The sequence below is a fragment of the Cygnus atratus genome, chromosome 7 (genome assembly GCF_013377495.2).
Source record: "Cygnus atratus isolate AKBS03 ecotype Queensland, Australia chromosome 7, CAtr_DNAZoo_HiC_assembly, whole genome shotgun sequence".
Taxonomy (NCBI): Eukaryota; Metazoa; Chordata; class Aves; order Anseriformes; family Anatidae; genus Cygnus; species Cygnus atratus.
The window spans coordinates 12,941,256-12,960,649 of record NC_066368.1 but is presented as its reverse complement, the minus strand read 5'-3'; the positions used below and the strand labels follow the sequence as shown (position 1 = coordinate 12,960,649).

At 40.9% G+C, this 19,394-nt stretch overlaps 1 protein-coding gene across 3 annotated transcripts in view; it reads right to left on the bottom strand.

Moving 5' to 3' along the window:
- Positions 1–2,638: 2,638 nt before the first annotated feature.
- Positions 2,639–19,394, bottom strand: part of STN1 (STN1 subunit of CST complex) — a 42,389-nt gene continuing 25,633 nt past the window's right edge. For all 3 annotated transcript variants that reach the window (XM_035547903.2, XM_035547905.2, XM_035547904.2), the window contains 6 exons: positions 18,470–18,631; positions 17,200–17,311; positions 16,283–16,442; positions 9,088–9,210; positions 8,426–8,498; positions 2,639–4,322 (listed from right to left, as the gene is read on the bottom strand). In XM_035547903.2, the coding sequence (XP_035403796.1) occupies positions 4,165–4,322; positions 8,426–8,498; positions 9,088–9,210; positions 16,283–16,442; positions 17,200–17,311; positions 18,470–18,631 (788 nt within the window). In that variant the 3' untranslated portion in view covers positions 2,639–4,164. The remainder of the gene's footprint in view (positions 4,323–8,425; positions 8,499–9,087; positions 9,211–16,282; positions 16,443–17,199; positions 17,312–18,469; positions 18,632–19,394) is intronic.

The window sequence follows — 19,394 nt, the reverse complement described above, 5'->3', positions numbered from 1 at the left end:
CATACACTCATGAATACAAACTCACAATCCAAGGATTTGAGGACAAGAACACTCAGAAATCATTTAGGATTCCAGGAAAAATATTCTATATGAATATAAACCAGGGGACCACAATTGCCTCCTAGGACATGGAGACTAAAAAGACAGGACAGGCAAAGCAATATGCATTGAAAGAGAGGCAGAGAAAGCTAAAGCAGTTAGTGAAAGTAGGGCTTGGATTAGAGCTAAGTCCCACTCCAGCATCTATCCATTCACTCACTCCCACTCAGCAACAGTTCTCTAACAGCTACAACTGACAGATCTCGAGAACTTTTAATGACTAATGTTAACAAAAATTGGGGTTATGCGCTACAACCCAAGGAACCCACTATCCCCAGTTTTCAAAAGAGGAAACTGAGGCATGAAGCAACCTTATCTTCTCTCTCACCTAAGCAGATGGCAGGAACTGAAGGTAGCCTTGTTCTGTCCTTTGTTTTCTCTCCAGAAAAACAATCAGCTTATATTTTGCTAGAATAGAAAATTAAAATTCTTTGGCAATTTAAAACACTGCATTTCTATGGCAACACACCTTTTTAAGGTAATGTAAAAATGCTGACTGCTTTTAAAACCTGCATTTTACTTACCTGCCTTTTACTGCCGTAACTGTTTCTATGGAAACTAGAACTGGCCATGAAGCAGTCCTACAAAATGAATTCTCACTTGTCAGTTTTACCTTAAAGTGCCACCTTCAAAGTCCTTTAATAAACCAGTAACGACTGCATTGCCTAAAGAGTTTTCAAGTTAAACAAAACAAGAAAGCGTGCTTTCACTGAATGTTCCACACAATATTTTGTAGGTGTGGTCTAAATCTAAGAATTTTAAGTGTGCGTGATACGGCTCTCTTGGTTAAGGATACGATCTGTAAACAGAGAGAGTTTATTAGCAGTAAAAGCCCTAGTGTGTGTAGTTAGACTTACATAAAGGTGACTTATACCAATATGGGTATGTCTAGACTGCTGTCACAGAAGCATACTGTAGAGATACTGACTAAATGGGTAAATCAACCTACAGAGAGCTCTGTGCTCCCACAGCTAGCCGGGGTTCTTCTGTGCAGGCACATGCTTACGGTATTCCCCGTAGGTACAGGAGCAGGAATGCACTCAACCAGAGTCAGCGTTAGTCTGTGCTAGGTGGCTACCATGGAAAATAGAAAGTATGCAAGCTTAAGGCACAACTATTCCATGCTGTTGTTCAGAATTAGAATCAGCATAACTTAAATCTAGACTCCTCCATTAACTTTTTACCTTGAACTTTCACTCTTGTAAAAACTGTAGACTCTCTTGTGTACTTTCATATTATTTCCCTAACTTAAGGGAGAAAAAAAAATACTCTATTTTTCCTGTTCTTGGGGATCAATCTCCAACAGAATATATCCTTCATCACAAGAGTCCAGCGCTGATAGCAAGGACCAGCTTAAAAACTTCCAAGGACAGGTTCTTTCTAGAGTGACTTACCTGTCTTTCCCAAGAAGAGTTCCTCCCACCTCATCTCTAAGACTTCGCAGTTATCACTGCTTTTAAATCACAACAGGAGCAGGACAAACAGGGCGGACACTTTCTGTCTGCATCAACCACCGATGCTTAGAAAATAGGAGACCAGACATTTTAGGCAGACTTTACACATAGAAATACATCTAAACCACAGGAATTGCAGCATCAAAGTGGGAAGCAACAGAATACTTTAGATGCTGCATGTATGACTCTACAGGCTGCAAGGGACAAAGATACAATCCTATTTTGGTATGAATTTATTTTAAAGAGATCCTAAAGAGCAATACAATCTCCAGACTATCTTTTCCTCCAGGACTCAGCTGCACAGAGCTTCTCCCAGAAGATACCCAGCCCACTCACTTGGCTGACCCCCAGGAGAACCAGGGTCTCTTCTAACCTAAGAGAGATGATCACCCTTCACACCGAGACAGCAGTATTCACTTAACCCTTTCCCAGGGAAATCAACTTCTGCTAATCCAGCAGGGCATTCCAAGGGGTGGGTCAGTTTATTAAAATGAGATGCCATGCTCTTCCATATGGTCCAAGACACTACATACTTTCTTTTAAACTATCCTCAAACTCATGCCACATAGGTGACTTGTCCACAATCAAGCGGTAACATATGGTTAACTCCTGAAGTGAGTCTGAACCTTAAGCTGGGAACTAATATCCCAACCTACTTCTCCCATTATCAGCTTTTGTTTTGAAGCATCACTTCCAACTGATCAGTATAAGGAAGCAGGAATCTGAAAAGCTCAGCTCCCCCTTGACAATACGACCATGCAGGCCTTTTTGTAGGCATCAATTAAACTTGCAGTTCCCCTCAGTACCACTTCACTCAGTATCTGGACTTCCCTCCCTGCTTTCCAGAGAGATCCATAGAAAATGAAAGTCTTCTACACTTCTTCCTTAATCCCTTTCTCCTCTATTTCCTTCTGCACAGGTACGTCTTTTTGGCACCTGTTCAGGCCCGCACCAAGATCTGCCTAGAAGGTACCTAACTCTTAACACAGCGGTAATGCTAGAAATAGAGGCAGCCTGCAGGGAAGCCAGCTATTAAGCTCTGCAGCAAGTAGGGAAATTACAGTGAAATAATGACTCACGCATGGTTTTCCACTATGGACAAATGCACCATCTCTTTAAGGCTGGAGTTTTCCACAGGCCTCTCAATGCAAATGCCAAATATTTCATCATACTTTTCTCTTAGCCTATATCTCACTGCAGCTACGGCTTGGAACGAGGCATATAATATAACAGCAAACCAGAGACTTGGCACACATGGGGCTACTCACTGGCTTTCCTCATGCATGTGGTTTATTTTTCCCCTGCTATGTCAATCCTTATAGGGCTTTACCACTACATCTGCCTCCTGGGAGTCTGCTAGTTCAGCTGTTACAGGGAAGGTGCAGAGCAGCGAGGAAGGATACATTTTTCCTTTTTACTCTTTTGAAATTGAAGGTATCACCTCCACACCATTAATTAAACAGAGTACTTAGACAAGCCCCTGCTGCAGCAAGCCCTCCAAGCAGATACTGAACAGCTCCAGGCTTTGAAAACTTTGGCACACACCAGAATTTTGATTATTCTAGGTCAAATGCCTTGCATGGTAACCTTCTCCAGGCTGATCTTATTTCATTAATGTCTTGTGTTCTACTGCAAGCATGAATATGGATAGTACTTTTCCTGAAGGTGACAAGGAAGAAGATGCAAAAGGCAACCGGAAGCAAGAAGGTCACAGCGAGTCTTGCTGGTTTTCATATTTTCTTTTCCAAAGCACCTGATTTATGGTTTATCGTTTGTGATATAGAAAGCAATTTAAAAATAAACAGCAAAACAGTGGCTGATTTTGAGACTTCTTGTCTGAATAGAATCCACAATAACATGCATCAGTAGTGTATGCAGTAGCCAGTGGAATCCAGACAAGCTTTACAAGCAGTGGAGAAGGCTGCAGGATGGGAAAGGGATGCTGGACCTCATTCCTGAATATTACTTCTCAGAGGAAGGTGGGGACTGCTTTAGGAGTAGCATATCCGTGCACATTCAGGAATATACATATACATACATGGGTGCACCAACACTGCCAGGAAGAACAGGCAAACCTTTTGATTGTTTTCTTTCACGTGCTTTCTCTAGCTATTATAAAGCATACATAAAAAGAACAGCTATTACCATATGGAAAGATCACAACATCAGTCTTTAAGCCAGAATGATGAGTCCTGACATGATCATTACTGTAAACAGTGCTCTTTAGCAGTGACTTCTCTTTAGGGCTCACCAGACATAGATGTGAGATGGCCATGTCACATCTTACTGTTTATCAGGGAAGGACATGCAGAGAAAAAGTCCAGCTTCTTTTCCAGCTCCCCTGCTGTGTTAGGACGTCCAGAATCAGTTTGATACAACTTTCACTAGTAATAAGGAGGAAGTCAGCAAGAATATTAAAACAAATATTTGGACAACTTCTCAGGAGCTGGACAAAAATAGCACTTGGAGAAGGAGAACACTCTTTTTCCCCCCCCCATCTAGCTCATACTTGGTAATAGCAGTTTTTCAGTGTCAGAGTTCTGTCCCAACCGTTCCTTATTCCTCACTTTATCCTGATTGGACCAGAACAAACTTATCTCATCTTCCCTCTTTAAAATGCCATATAGTATCCTTCCATAGTGCTGACAACATCACTGTTACTCTCCAGCAGTTCCAAGACACGGTGCATCACCACTTCAGCCAGGCTGGGGTTGTAGTTCTGCTGAACACAACTCAGGATATGAAGAAAGTGGCAGCCTTTTTCAACATCTGTAGGAAAAAGATAAAAAAAGGAAAATGTAGCCAGGCACAGAGGAAAGAACTCAGTCTAACTGCTTCTTTTTAACCATTATAATCCAAATCAGTCGCAAGAAAATAAACAGCTATCAGATGAAGAATGCCTTAAGTACTGCAGCAGAGACGCTCATATTCAGAGGGAGGAGATCCAGTCTGTGCCTACAGTTCTCCACTTACCAAATGCTCCCACTGACTTTGCTGGGAAAGTCAGGGTTGTAACACTAATCATGAATGTGAATGATAATCAGTCTTGCAAACAGTGCTCATATGGTACAACCTGATGAGGAGGATAACAACTTTAAGGCACCTCCACAGTCCACCTATACAAGCCATCCAGCTTCTGCAACTGCAGTTCATCGTGAACAGAAGAAACCAAATGAAAATCCTTTTGCCTGTATCCAGCACTAAAAACGTCTGGAACAGGAGGCAGGCCCGTGGCCAGATGTGACTACTTGCCCAATACTGTCATCTTGTGGAAAAACTGTCACAGTGCAACTTTTGTTCAGCTAGAGATGCAATCCCATTCCTACACTTGAAACTTCTCAAACAATTACTGGAGTAGAAAGTCACAGAATTTCGGTATCAAGTTTTATCTCATTTTAAAGGTAACAAACCCTGAAAATGTACACGAAAGCAGAAATATAAAAATAATTCCTTTTCCTAGAGAGCAAGTCAGAAACAGATGTCCATAACGACTGCAGTACAGCATGCAGCAGCTACTGTGTGCCTGATGGAGCCATTAATTGAAGCTCAGTTGTACCTACCAACAATTCCCCCCACAGACCCTGTAAACTCACTAACCATCAGTGCTGCAGGATCCCAGTCTTTCCCTCAAGTTCTCAAAACAACAACAGAGATTGTTCTCCTCCATGGCTAACAATGGAAAACTAGCATAAATGAAGCACATTAACACGAGTGACTTTCCTCCACCTCAGCTCAGATGACATAAGGTAAGTTTGATACAGCTAGTGAGAAATTTGTTTGAAGTTCTGGGGCCAAGAAGATCCCTGTCCTATTTTGCTGTTGCTTTTGGTTTTATTTTAGCAAGTCCCTAACTCTAGAATTAGCTAAGTCCCAGAATTGCCTTAGAAGCTGCTGAGAAAAGTCACAGGTAGATAGGATGTGGCACTGTGTACTGGTGTACACTTCAGCCTAACTCCTATCAGACTATAATTCAGGCAAGGATATTTCTTTAGAAGTCAGTGGCTTGGTGTGATGAAAGACCTTTGTGGCTAGAAGAAAATACATTCACCACCCTAGGATGGATAAGTGCAGAGAACAGAACAAGGTGTCTACCTGCTCTTAGTGACTGCTGCTGCAAACAAAGTGGGTAGCTGCATTTTGGATTAGTCACAGGTTTGTCATAAGACGGTCAGAGTGCCCATCCCTGATCTACAGTAAATTAGCTTAAGCCCTGATGAATTAGATTAGTGACTCAGGTATTACCCAACAATACAATACATCTTTTGTTCTAGATGCTGGTAGAAAATGGCATTTTGGGGTAATCACAGGTGTGTACAATAATTAAGTAGCCCGGATACATTCCTAGGCTACAGCCCAAGTTAGAGGGAATACACGCTTTGCAGTGGTGTGATGCTGTCCTTCTTTCATTGACACAATGGGCTTTTGTCCATGATCTCAGGTAATCCAGGCTGTGATAAACTGCCTTGCCTACTGATATAAGAGGGGACAGAGTTAGAGAGCAACTACTCTTTGCCTATTGTGGACATGTGGCACAGAGGTCCAGTTGGACACATTGAATTTAACTTTAGGTAGTTTTGGCTTTATACTCTCTACCACTAGCTTCATCTAAGCCTAAAACCAGAACAAATGCACCAGGAAAAGAAACAAGTCTGGATTAAGTCTACCATTTTGCAGTTCAGTCTGGAGTCAAACTATCCTGTCACCCATTTCTGGCTGTCTTAAGCCTCCAGATAGACCCAGAGTGGACTCTTGTAAAGGCACTTCAGATCAGGCTGTTGGGAATTACAATTAGAACCAAGGACTAGGATTACAATGTTGACATATTACAGATGAGGGTTTGTGGAGCTCAGACTAGTCATGCTGAGGGTTTTTTTTGTTTGTACAATAGTTCCAGGCAGCTGGGTTGGGCCTGAGAGTGTGTCACAAGAAATGATTGGGGTGAGGCATTGCCTTGAAAGCTAGCAGAGAAGTAGCTGATTTGGATAGAAGAGTTTGGTTTATCATAAAAACAGTCTTACTGTAATGGAAGATTAACGTTGCTCTTGAAGGAAAACGGGTACGAATTTCTTGCAATAACCAAGCAAAAGCCTTTGAGGTACTACCATGTTCCTATTTTCTCACCGGGAGCCTGCTCTCTCATCAAGGCCAAGAGGGTGGCTGTACCCGCCCATGGACAGCAGAGGGGGCCCGACAGTTACGTTGAGCTCTGTGCCATTGCATCATTCAGGGACGATAAAATATTCAAAAGTATCCTGCTGGTTTTCATCGAAGCTTTTTTGGTTTTCCTTCTCAAAGTCTTCTATTACCAGTGACCAGAAAATTGAAACGGTCCTTCTGAAAACCATCAGAGGAAGAGAGACTTACCTGGAAAATGTGCTTTTTACAACAGGAAAGTAAACAGATGGGAAGTTTCAAGGAGAACAAGAGGCTCTGTAAAGCAATTGCTATTTTTTCCCTGCTCAGTATGAAAAAAAAAAATAGCTTTGAGAACTCCAGGCTCTGCAAAGGTTTCTCTGTGACTATCTACCAGTTTCTGGCTGCTGTTGACTGGAAGAAAGAACTTAACCTCTGGTGGAGCAGGGAGAGTGTATCACCACTGTGACAATGCACACCAGGCTTGGTGTCCTGCACCAACTACATACATACAAGTTCTGGCTTTTATAGTGGCCCAATTAGGAAAAAAAAAGTGTTTCCAAGAGAACTTGCTGATCTGTAAAATGGACAGAGGACTGATTTGCCTTTTACAGAGAAGGTGTTTGTATTTGTTAATGGATAAAAGACAACAGAAAATATACTGTAATTTGTTGCACTGAAACAGCCTCCAGTAACTAAGTTCATCTTCAACTGTTTGCCCTGTAACAGCTACTCCCACCAACCCCTCAGAGAGACAAACTTTTATTTCCACACATAAACCATGTTAACAGCTGCGCTATTGCTTAAGATAGCCAGTTGGAAACTCAAAAATCATTCCACTTCACTCACCCTTTTTTCTCTGCAGGATAACCATCACAGATCAGGTCCTACAAGCTCTAGCGTAATTATGATGGTATAAGGATAAAAGCCATTTAAGAGTATATGCTTTATATTCTAGTCAGTCATTTATTCTTTACTACATTTTACCCCACAAATAGCTGCACTCCAGCAGCAAGTGATCCCTGCTAACATGTTCTGCCCAGTGAATTGACAAACCTTGTATCAATGTACCTGTGTAATTAGCAGCCATTCAAGTCAAGCACTGGCTATTGCAACGGGAATAAGACACAATATGCTTCAGGAACAGCATAACTCGGAAGCCAGACGAGGTATATTACATGAAAAGAAGTGGATTTTGTTAGTCTGAAATCCCTACCTGTAAAGAACAGCCACTCGAACTCTGCACTTGCTTAAAACCTACAGAGAATATCCTACTGACATAAGTGAATGTTACTGTTGGCTTAATGGAGGTGAGGATTTCACTTTTCTGTACTACCGCTTTTGTGTCAACTCCCATGTAGAAACTGAACTAGCAAGATCTGCTACCTACCCGGAGTGCAAAGCAACTGCTATTAGTTGCTGACCTAACCTCATTGCATTTGGTTCCTCCCAAAATCTATGTACACTCAAAAGATACTGATCTTAGGTAATGGCTGCTCATTTCAGATCTGAGAGGTTGCTTCATTCTGGGCACATGTGCTCTCTCTCTCTCTGCTCATAGGAAGCTGCTCCTGCACTTCTGATTTTAGCTACACCGATGAGCTACACAAGCAACTCAGCTTCGAGTTCAAGGGTAAGGGCAGGAAGTGTACCTAATCCAGCAGCAGGAGGAGAGATTGTCATCGACATATCAGCACCAGCTCATAGCTCACCAGAAACCTGACCACACCGGTACTTACGCCTGGGTTTTCGGCAGTCCTCTTTAACCACATCGAGGGTCACTTTAAGCAGCTCCTTATCATGGTCAGTCACCTGGAGGTAACGGAAGAAATTGGCAATTTACAGTAGTCTATTTCACAGTAAATGGAATGGATGTTAAAAAGGATGTATCATGGCCATACATCAAGGCCACAATGTATTCTAAACTTACATTGTCATAACTACAGTCAGCAAGATATGCTGCCTCCAAGATTAATAACGCATGTTAAATCTTCAGTTATCTTTTTGAGCAATGTTAGCAGCATTCAGGAGTTAGGAGAAGAACATGAGATACCGAATCAACCCAAAAGAGGGCATCCAACTCAACAGAACACTGAGTTTTAACCTAAACCTGATAGAGACCTGTCCCAGCCTTCAGTGTGCTCTGTCTCATCAGCGTACAGTTAAGCAACCTAGGTTGAAAACAGACTGCACCCAGAATAGCAGCAGTGCTGACGACTGGCACCGAGTTACAAAAAGATAAGCTCAATGGGTGACAGATTGGTAAAAACAAGAGTAAAGAAAGCCGTAGATAAGCCTTTGGAATAAACAGACAGCATTCCTTTCCTGAAATATTTCTACTCTGAAACTATAAAATAGTCATACCATTGAATATATTTGCAATCACAGCTCAGTTCCTTACATGGTACAAGTCCTTGGAGCTACTAGGTTTCTGGAAAACCATTCCTTCTTCTTGTAGCATCCTTATTGCTTCCTTAAAAACACTGTGAATCCTTTTGGAGCTGGAGTCAGTTTTTGAATTCACCTGGAAGGGAAGAAATGTACAAAGCAGATGGTGAGAAATCTCAGCCCAACTAAAGCTGATGGCAAAAGCTCCAGACAATTTCAAGAGCAAGAGAACTTCACGTCATTTTTTTCCACATTTTTCTTTATTTGGTAAGTCACAAATCTTATTTGTTACATGTAAACCAACCTGTTAACTTAATCAGTCACATATGAACTAACCAACACCTCAGGCTTAAAAAAAAAAAATACCAGAAGCTTGTGGTTTCCTCAGAATTGTACAATCTCCTAACTGCTTTCTTTGCATGTCACAGCTATTTGGTTATGTACTGAGAGCCCTCTTCTTTTGGAATAGGCCTGTGATGCTTACAGAGAATTTGACTGTTGAGCTCATCAGCTTTGATGGTTTTTCTATGTTGTTTTCTGGGAATGAAGGGTATATGGGAAGAAGATGGAAAGATCAGTGCTTGGTAAGGTGATATTCAAGAGGAATCCAAGCGCTGGGAATTGGATCTCCATCTCCTGATATCAAGCTGAAGCTGGGTCCAAAGAAAAGAAGGAAACTGGTAAGAATAATATTTGTTTCTTGTCCCCTAGTTTCCAAATTTTTACAAACATTCTAGTCATGCTTTTAAAAGTCTCTCCACAGCCCTAATGAAACGTAAGGAGAAAGAGCATGCAAGAAATTAAGACAGATATATGAGATAAGGAAACAAACGATGGAGGTTAGAAGGCAGGTGGGAAATAAGTCTTGTGTGAAGGGTTCAGGACACTGCTAGCAGAGTAGGAAGTAAAAAATGGGGGGGGGGAATCAGGGAAAAGCAGGATTTGTTTGGAAATAGAGCAGAGCTAAGACAGTGGAATGACAGCTGGGGAAGTGGAAGGAAATAAAGAATCAGCTGTGGAGAGGAGAACGTATGGGCAGATAAGGGCAAGACCATTACATTCTTTCCCATCTTTATCTGTCCCACTGTTTCAACCTTCCATTTATCTACAAAGGCTGCTTCAATTCCCCAATTGTTGTTTCCACATCTGTTGGGAACACACTGTGCTCCCTGTGGTTTCCTTTGAGAACAGAGCTAAGCTGCTTCCCACAAGCAAACGTGATGAATGGAACCAGACCACACCAGAGCAACCAAAGCAAGATTTGCCAAGCCATTTCTTCAACTGTCTCCATAAACGCTCCAATCCTGTCCTGAGCAGAAGTATCAGGCTTCGTGTATCCTACTTCATTCACCAGGGGAACTCACAAAAATGCTGGGAGCGAAACAAGCAACCATCGTGCACCAGTGTGAATTCACATGGACACGTGGTGACAGACACCAGGTTAGTAATGGAAGAACGTCCCTTCACAAGACATTACTTCCATCCATTTCTAAGGCTCAAGTCCAACTCGGACTAGCTCTAAGCCTGGGAATTGACAGGCCTAACCAGGAATGGTTTAGGAGATCCAACAGAGATATTGGCATTATCATGCTCCTTTTCCTATGCCCTTCCCCTCAGTGTTTCAGCAGGCCATAATCACAGCTCTCTCTCTCACTCTTTCTTTCTGTCCAACAACAGCAATCTTCTTCCTCTCAAATCGTTAGTCAAAAATAATTACCTTATAGTCCAAGACAATTACCACAGAAGAATAGCTATTATTCTTCATCTTTATTTGGCTTCAAGTTTTCTCCTGTTACAGAAGGACTTTACTGTGTGAATGTTTGCTTGTCCCCCTGCCCACCACAGCTGTATCCGTGTAACAACAGACACTACTTTTAACTACAAACCTGACCTTCCATCTGGACACCATTCCAGTCACACCATTAATACCTCTATCATACTTCTCTTCATAGTGCTGCTTCTTATGAACTGAAGAAACAAACAAAATATAGAAGAAAGGGATTTTGTTTGCTTTGTAAGTGAAGAGCGAATGCTTTCTCTTAATTTTTTATTTTTATTTTTTTTCTCCAGGACAAGAGGCAACGGGCACAAACTGAAATGCAGAATTTCCAGCTGAATATGAAAAAAACACTTGTTTGCTGTGAGGGTGACAGAGCACTGGAACAGGTTGCCTGTGGAGTCTCTGACTCTGGAGATATTCAAAACCCGCCTGGATGCCATCCTGTGCAACGTGCTCTAGGTGATGCTGCCTGGCAGGGGAGCTGGACTAGGTCATCTCCAGAGGCCCCTTCCAACCTCAACCATTCTGTGAAAAGCACATTCTCATAGCTGTACCTAAAATGAAGAGGCTTTGCCTCTAACAAATGCAGGAATAAATCCTCAAGAATCCAAAGAAACTGCTAGCAAAGCAACCACCTCAAGACTCTGATCAATTTTTAATGTGAAAGCAAACATTTGGCGAGGGGAAAAAAAGATAAAAATATCTCCAAAGAAGAAGGATAATTATTCAGTTTGGCTTAACACTGAGATCCCGTCAGAAAAGGGAGATAATTAAAAACAGACTCCGTGTGAACTGACACACAGCTCTGCCTGGATGGATAGTGAAACAGAATCACTAAGAAAGTAAGTCAAGAGATTGACAGAGAGAAGGCAGAGAGGCAGACTTGGGAGTGAGAAAATAAGGAAGAAGCTGCTACATATCAGCACCCTCTCATATGTGCTGCAGAGTCTGAAGGAATGGGCTCTATGGGAGAATTACCTCCGAAAAACAGATGAGGGCTCTTGCCCTATCCAGCGACTTTAATATTATCCTGAAATAATGGGAAAAGTTTTTGTGTTTTTGTTTTCTAGCATGCTCTAGAACATGCTTCTGCCTCTCTAGCCCTCTGAGTAAATCAACAAATTGACAAGTTCTTTGTGAACACCACCTAAAGTTATTTGATCTGTTCTTTTGGTCCACCCAAAACATCTCCAATTTCTCATCCTGCAAATCCAAAAGTCAATAGCCTGTCTCCCTAATACCTCACCTTTCTTTTATGCCAAACCAGACCCTCTTTTCTTCTGAACTTGCACAATCCCCTGAGAGCCAATGTACACTGAAGCTTGGGATTTTGCCTACTTAGCAGAGATCTAGAGAAGGCTGAACACAGACAGAAGAAATTTGGGACTATAAAATCCTACCTGATTTCACATTCCTGCTTTTATTTCAGGAGGAGACGGAGAAATGCTTGCATTTCAACAGTTACAAAGATGCGTTTATAGCTGTTAACATAGTTCCTTCCAAATCACAGCTTATCAACCATCACTTTACTTTTACAAAGCTTATTATCCAAGAAATTCAAAGCATTTGCCGGTATTAGGTAGTTTAAATGCTGATCCAAAGCACTAGTGAGATTTGAATCTGGATTTTCAATTTCCCTCTCGCAACATTCATAAGTCATTTTTCAAAGTGTCTCCCTTCAAGCATGCCTTAAGTTTCAGGTTCCCTGAAGTGCTGACAGCAGGGGTTCTCCCTGTCCCTCTCAAATTAGATCCTTTTTAAATAAATGAAGCTGGACATCCAAACACAGGACCACCCTAAAATCAATCATCACTTTTGCGAAGCGCACGCCCCCACACTCCGCTTGGAGAAGCGGCTATTGAATAATGATTTATCACTACCCCCCTCCTAAGTCCAGCCATGGACTCTAGCAAAGCCAACAGAATACATGTCTCCAGAATTAAGTCAATATTTTAACCAACATATTCCAGCTGGCGAGCCTCACATAGTTTAGTGGGCTGGTGCTGTGCAACCAATTATTCTCAGGTCTTTAAAGCAAAATAAACTCCCTGTACAATCAATAATAGGTCAAAGAATGAAGTGGTACAGGAATTAGTTTGAACACTGAAAGTATGTAACCTTTGGCTCATTACAAATCACAACACACCCTGACGGTGTTAAAGTTTCCTGGTATAACCACACACGTGATACTACTCATGGAAATTGCCCTTTGCAATTTCTCACACAACAGTTAAGCCTCGGTTTAGACAGGTGATAATTTTAGTAATAGTGATTCTGGATGTGTCAGTCCTGGACTCCTATAATAAGCACTGCAATATACATATTTAAAGTAGCAGTGAAGCTTCCTGAAGAGGCAGGAAGACAAGAAAATAACATCAGGAATGTATAGTGCAAAGCACTCTGTTATAGCTACAGTACAATGTACATGGCCGGGGTAAGTATAACACTGTAAAACTCCCTGCTTTTTCTACTTGTCACTGCTGACCTTGAGATAATATTCAAATCAAGGGAAGTACAAACAGTAGAGTTTGGAAAGCATTACTAAGTCCAAGCTAGTGACATGCACCAACTAGAATGGTAGGAAAATAGCACACGCTATAGCCTAGGCATGGAAGTAGTACACAAAAAGGGCTGATCAAGATCGACTGGTTGCAAGTCAAACTTATTCCAGTTCAGAAACTGGATGGATCAAGTTCACATTAACATTTTTTTTCTCTAAACAAACAACAAAAAAAAACCCCAAACCATTAATTGTCTAAGTCCAGTAAGTACACTCTTTCGGTTCTCTAATCACAAGACGACTTTTCCTTTCTTCTTGCTTGTAGTTTTCCCTGTGGTAGCCACCCCTTCAGACTCAAAAGACATTTGTTTTAAGGAAAAGGCTACCAATTAGGAATAGAGGGGACACTGGTTATGTGAAATAAAGCTTTACTAGTTTTAAAAATCAAACATATTTGTTAATTTGTAATTATTTTTAAAAACATCGAGTTCTCTCACCTGTCCTCTGTAACTATAAAACTAAAAGTTACCTAGTTTGAGCAGAGGACATGACTTAAGTTCTGCCATATGCACCGGCTAGAGGGAAATTTATCCTTCTGGAGGGCCAAATGACTGCACTGCTGGGGAACCATTAGGACTGGAACTACATCTTTTAGAACACGTGTGGGACATGGACAGGGTTTAGATACAGTAATCCTGAAAAGGAACAGAAAGATGCTGCCTACCTCAGCTACCTCCTTCCATCTTCACCCCCCTGTTCCACTCCACTGCCAGTGATTCCATAGCAGCTCACCACCCTGGAGGAAATTTTCCATGAGAAGATACCCTCCCACGTTGATAAACACTGTGCAAATACTCTAAAAGACGGGAAAGAGATGAAGGGAGTGCACCACATCTCCTAGGAGCACAGAGAAAGGAAGAGAAGGTCAAGGAAAGAGTTTAAACAGCAACTGTGCTACAACACTGGAAACAGGAAAAAATGTAAAAGACCAATTATACATCAAAATATCCCGTCACAGCCAGGAAAAGTGCAAGAAGTGAGCAAGTATGTGTATTGTACTGTGGCTTAAGGCTTACAGTTTTCTCCACTCACCTATCTCATGCCTTGGTATATAGGCATGATATAAAATCATTCTACACTAGCAGCACCCTTCATCCTTTTGGTTTGAGGGAGATGCAAAACAGAAGACTACATAGGGAAAAAGACAGGAAGAAGTAGAGAAATCAGATCTATTATTTATTTTTGTGGATCAAACTGGGTACTCGATGTTTCGCCACGTATGGGAAGTGACGTCTTCAAGGGACAGGGCAGAGGAACAACAAAATACATTTCCAGAGCGCTACTAGGAGCACTGTCAAGGCATTCAGGTCACTTGACAACTGAATGTTCTTTCTTATGCAAAGAGATATAATCCTCTTTGCAAGGAATTAATACCAAAGGGCAATGGAGAGAACTGCAATTTCTAAATAAGCATCTGTGTGCCCAGATTCCTGGGACATATACTCACACCCTTGCATCAGGGTCAGGAGCAACAGCTACTAATTAAGATAGTTCCTCATGACTACTAGCAGTGCTGATGCTGTGGGGAGCAGGGGAGGAGGGATGGAGATGCCTTTATGTTTGCTCTGCACCAGTTCCTTCTTTAAATGGCTTTGCAAGTCATTCATCTTAATCTTTCTATAAATGCTGAAACTTCAGAGACGGACATTTCCAGTATTAGTCACAATGACCACTACTTCCTCTTATGTAAAGTGTCTGAGGACTTTTAGTATTCTTCCAGCTGGTTTAGAAAAATACCCTGTTCCACGTTGGATTTTCTAGTATCAAACTTTTCGGTTACAAATCAGAGTAGTTCTTGTCCTTGCTTATGTCTGTGATCATTTTAAAGCAAACAACAAAAATGCCTTTAATAAAAATAAAACAAGAAGCAGTTATCAGAAGCAGTTCACTGAGGCAAACAAGAATCAAGCTACTTTTTTATTATTATTTGGCCTCATTCACAAGGGACTTTTTTTAAAGTAGTAAATTAATATTATCTACTAATATAACATAGCACTTCTAATGGTGCATGTCTGGGTCAGGCACCAAAAATGACCACCATGAATTTATTCCTTTACGGAAAACCAAAAAGTAAACAAGTGAGTCATAATGCTCTGGATTCATGTTTCAGTTGCTGTTGGTAACTTGCTAAAATCTGTAACTCTTAATTTTGCAGAAGTTTATCACTTCACACCTGTTGAGAACCCAGCTTGTAATATATCCAAATAACAAAGTAATGTAAAACCATTTTACAAAATGTTTTTTTTTTTCTATCCTCTTGTAGCGGGTCAAGAGCATACTATCTCACTGGGAAGCTTCTTAACAATTTGGTTACATGCAGTTACATGTAAACTGATTTCATCTAAATGCCACCTTCTGACCCTTTCAATCATGACCTTTCACAACTAGGGATGTCCAAGAACAGAAGTGTTTGATAGAGCATTTTTCATTCACTCATTATAATCTCCTATTGAAAGCCACATCTATACTAATATATTGTACTTCAAATGAGAAATAAGGCCCAAAATTGTCCTCCTTTCTCCCGAGCAAATTCAGAATCTCAAACATCTGAACCAAACAGCTCGAGTGCCTTAAAGAGATCAGTGACATTTTTCACAGATCTAGGTAAGTCAGTGCACATTGCATGCTGTAAGGTTACTCAGCCCTAATACAACAGAATTTTCTTGTGGCTTTCTTCAGTCCAACTTCAAATATCCCAAGTGAAAAGGTTTCTCAAGCCGTGTAAATAATTCATGCATAAAGCTAACGATGAGGAAAAAGCACTTACAGTTTTTGAATCCTCTGAATGCATCAGTCTCTCCTCTGACTGTTTAGAATTCATGGCATTATTTTCCCTACCAAAAACTTCAAACAGTTACAGTCACTCACCTGACAGCTGGGACCGGAGAGCGGCCCACCAGCCAGGGACACCAGAGTATCAATCATTTCCAGCTCCTGTTGGTAAAAGGTCTGAATTTTGTTTTCTAGTAGGAAGTCTTTCACTTTCTCATGCAGAATACAAATTGAGAAATCCACACCCTCTGGGCCACTACAAGGATGCAGAGAACAGGTTAAAAGGCAAGAAATACACTACTGATATTTTTAGATCAACTGCCTAATGTTAGCCTGGTAGACCGGTTTTCAAAGGTCAGGAGGTATGCTATCGTCCTTAAAGAATTTGAATCTAAACCCTTAATTAAAACAGACCATTTTAAAACGTATTGAACATCTAGCTGTTCCTTTTCAATCATTGATTGTAACAGTGTTGGCATTTTAAGATCTGCAGTCTCTAAAAGCACACTACATGCATCAGGCCTGCCAATAAGTATCCAGCTACCCTTAAACTGAATACAGTAACGTGTTTGAATTAGTTTGAGGTTATACAATCATGATTTGCAGACAAGGGCAGCAGATTCAGGAACATTTTGATTGATGAGCTCTTTATCCTTATATGTAAAACAAAATCAGCCAAGGTTGCTCACCCATTTAATTTGTTGATCTCACCTGCAAATCTTGTTCCAGACTCACTCGCTTTAAGAGATGCAAGAGGTCCATGCACAGTATTTTACTACCTTCCTAGTATTCATTTTAGTTCAGCTTTATACTTCTTTTCTCAGATTATGAACAAGTATCTCATCTGTATGGATCATCAATTATTTAGGAGAAAAGAAGACTGCTACTAAATGCTTGCGCAGAGTCTAAATCACAGTGGGGCCCTGTTCCATCTTTCTCCACAGTTAAATAACAAATAAGCAATAATGAAATCCCATGCTTTGCCTTTAGACCAGTCTGGATACCACATTTACCTCTGTCCCTCCCCTGGGCTTTGGAAAGGTTTATCGTAAACTTCTCTATAGAGACAAGGGAGCTCCAACATTCTTGAAATCTGAACATCACACACAGGATCATCCACTTTATCTGGAGCGGAAAAAAGAACACACAGACTCATCTTTTAAACAAACATACCTGAGGCAGCACAATGGAGTTGCACATGCCAGTATTAAATCGGCAAATTTTGTTTGTTATTATGAAAACAAAACCACAAAGGTCACTCCCGCTTTTACGGTTTACAAGCTGGTAAATGACCACAGTGTATTGCAGACTACGCTTTTATCTGAAAACTTATTAAACGGGAATTTGTGACCTATATTTTACCTTTCAGCAGTCTTTACACATTAAACGAAGTTAGCATATAGTAAGGAGTTTTGTTTGTGCCAATCTGAAAGCAATTTAGAGGCCATTTGAACTGTGTGGCTCTCCTTTAATGAAACAATGGCATTGGTACCCACCCTTGAATGGGTTATATATTCATAAAACTTCTGTTTGGAAAGGAGGGTTGACTACCCTCTCAGATTTTAGCTACAGCTAAAAAAACTAGAAACTTTCTATCTGAGCTACACAAGGCTTTTAAAAGACAGGCTTCTCCAGTTACACAATAGCACAGGCACTGAGGAGAATAGATGTTATGCAACTGGAAGCTCCTGGGATACAAATAATGGACTACTGTCCAAACAGCTGTCGGATATGTGCCAGAGTGACAAGGAGGAATGCTTCTCAGTCATTCTGCAGAGCCAGATCGTTTAGGAAAACTTGAGCTTTAATGTAAAAATGTGACAATAAATTGCTATCTGCCTGTGGAATGGATTATAGGGGCTGCAACAAACAACTGTTTCTTCAAAGCAGAAAACACTCCTGATGAAGTGTGACACAGAAGGTCATCAATTCCCTTCCTATGGGTCTTGGTTGTTCTACTTCAACACAAATAAAAATGAAGAGCAATTCACTATCACAGATACCCGATCATAATATCTGGACAACCTTCTTGTATGCATTCTGGTCATCTTTATAGATTTTCTAGGAATGCCTCATTTATGGGCAGTCTGATCCCACACATTAAGTAGCGTATTTTCTAACCTTACACTGCTAAAATTAAAATAAAGGCATACAGATGAAAATCTCTTTAGAAAAATGAGATGCCAGAAAATAAAGTGAAAATTGTTCAATGAATTACACACAGCTTGTGACTCCTAAATAAAGACAACCAAGTTACATACGTCACAGATCCGTAACACTCACAAAAACACGAAGCCTGGATTTCTCTTTGTTGCCGGTAGGTTCGGATGTAACCTCTGACCCTGACAACATCCCCAATCGCCAGCTTGGTTTTCTGGCTCACCGTTTCCTGGAGTTTCTTCATCTGTTCAAGCACTTTAAGACTGCTGAGTGTGCTTGGACAGCCTGTAAGAAAAGGTGAGCAGATCAGGCATTGAATACATAAGCATCACAGTAGTCATATTGCTAAAAAGGGGCAAGATCCCAGGCATCACGTGTTCTGGCCAGCAAAACTTTTGGATAACAAAGATAGTTTATAGTGTTATATTTATCTAAATAGTTCACCCAGGGAAGGTGTATAAGGAAAGAGATACTGATTTATCATTGAACATGTCACAGATAGGTTGAAAATTGAAATATTAATTTGAAACTGGCAAGAGTGATTTTGTCATACTAAAAGGGAGAGGGGAGGAAAAAAAGGTCAGCTGAACTTTTTATGTAAAAGAAGCATGAGTCATCCGAGGTGAGGCCAAAGGACTCATGTGATGCAGTTTGATGTCCACGCTGAGATGAACGCAACTTGACAGAACTTCACGTTTACGTAACACACCTTTGCAGGAGGGTAATTTTTTCCTAACTGAAAACCTGACTAATGATCCAAGAAGCCCTGATCATGATTACAAAAGGCTAGAAGAAAATTTCCTGTGCCTTTGGGAGCTGTTTTCTTTAGCAGATACAAATTATTTCCAACAATAAAATAGTGTTCATTCAGTCTGTATTGATGTACAAGTAAAATAAGAACACAAGGCTGAAACAAGCACTCCGGGTCCTCACTCTGTGTCAACCAGTATTTCATGCAATTTCTTTCATGAATTTAAGTTCCGCGCAAAAAACTGATTTGATTGTGGAGTCCCTGTTACTTTTCTGGAAAAATTCTCTAAAAGCGAGA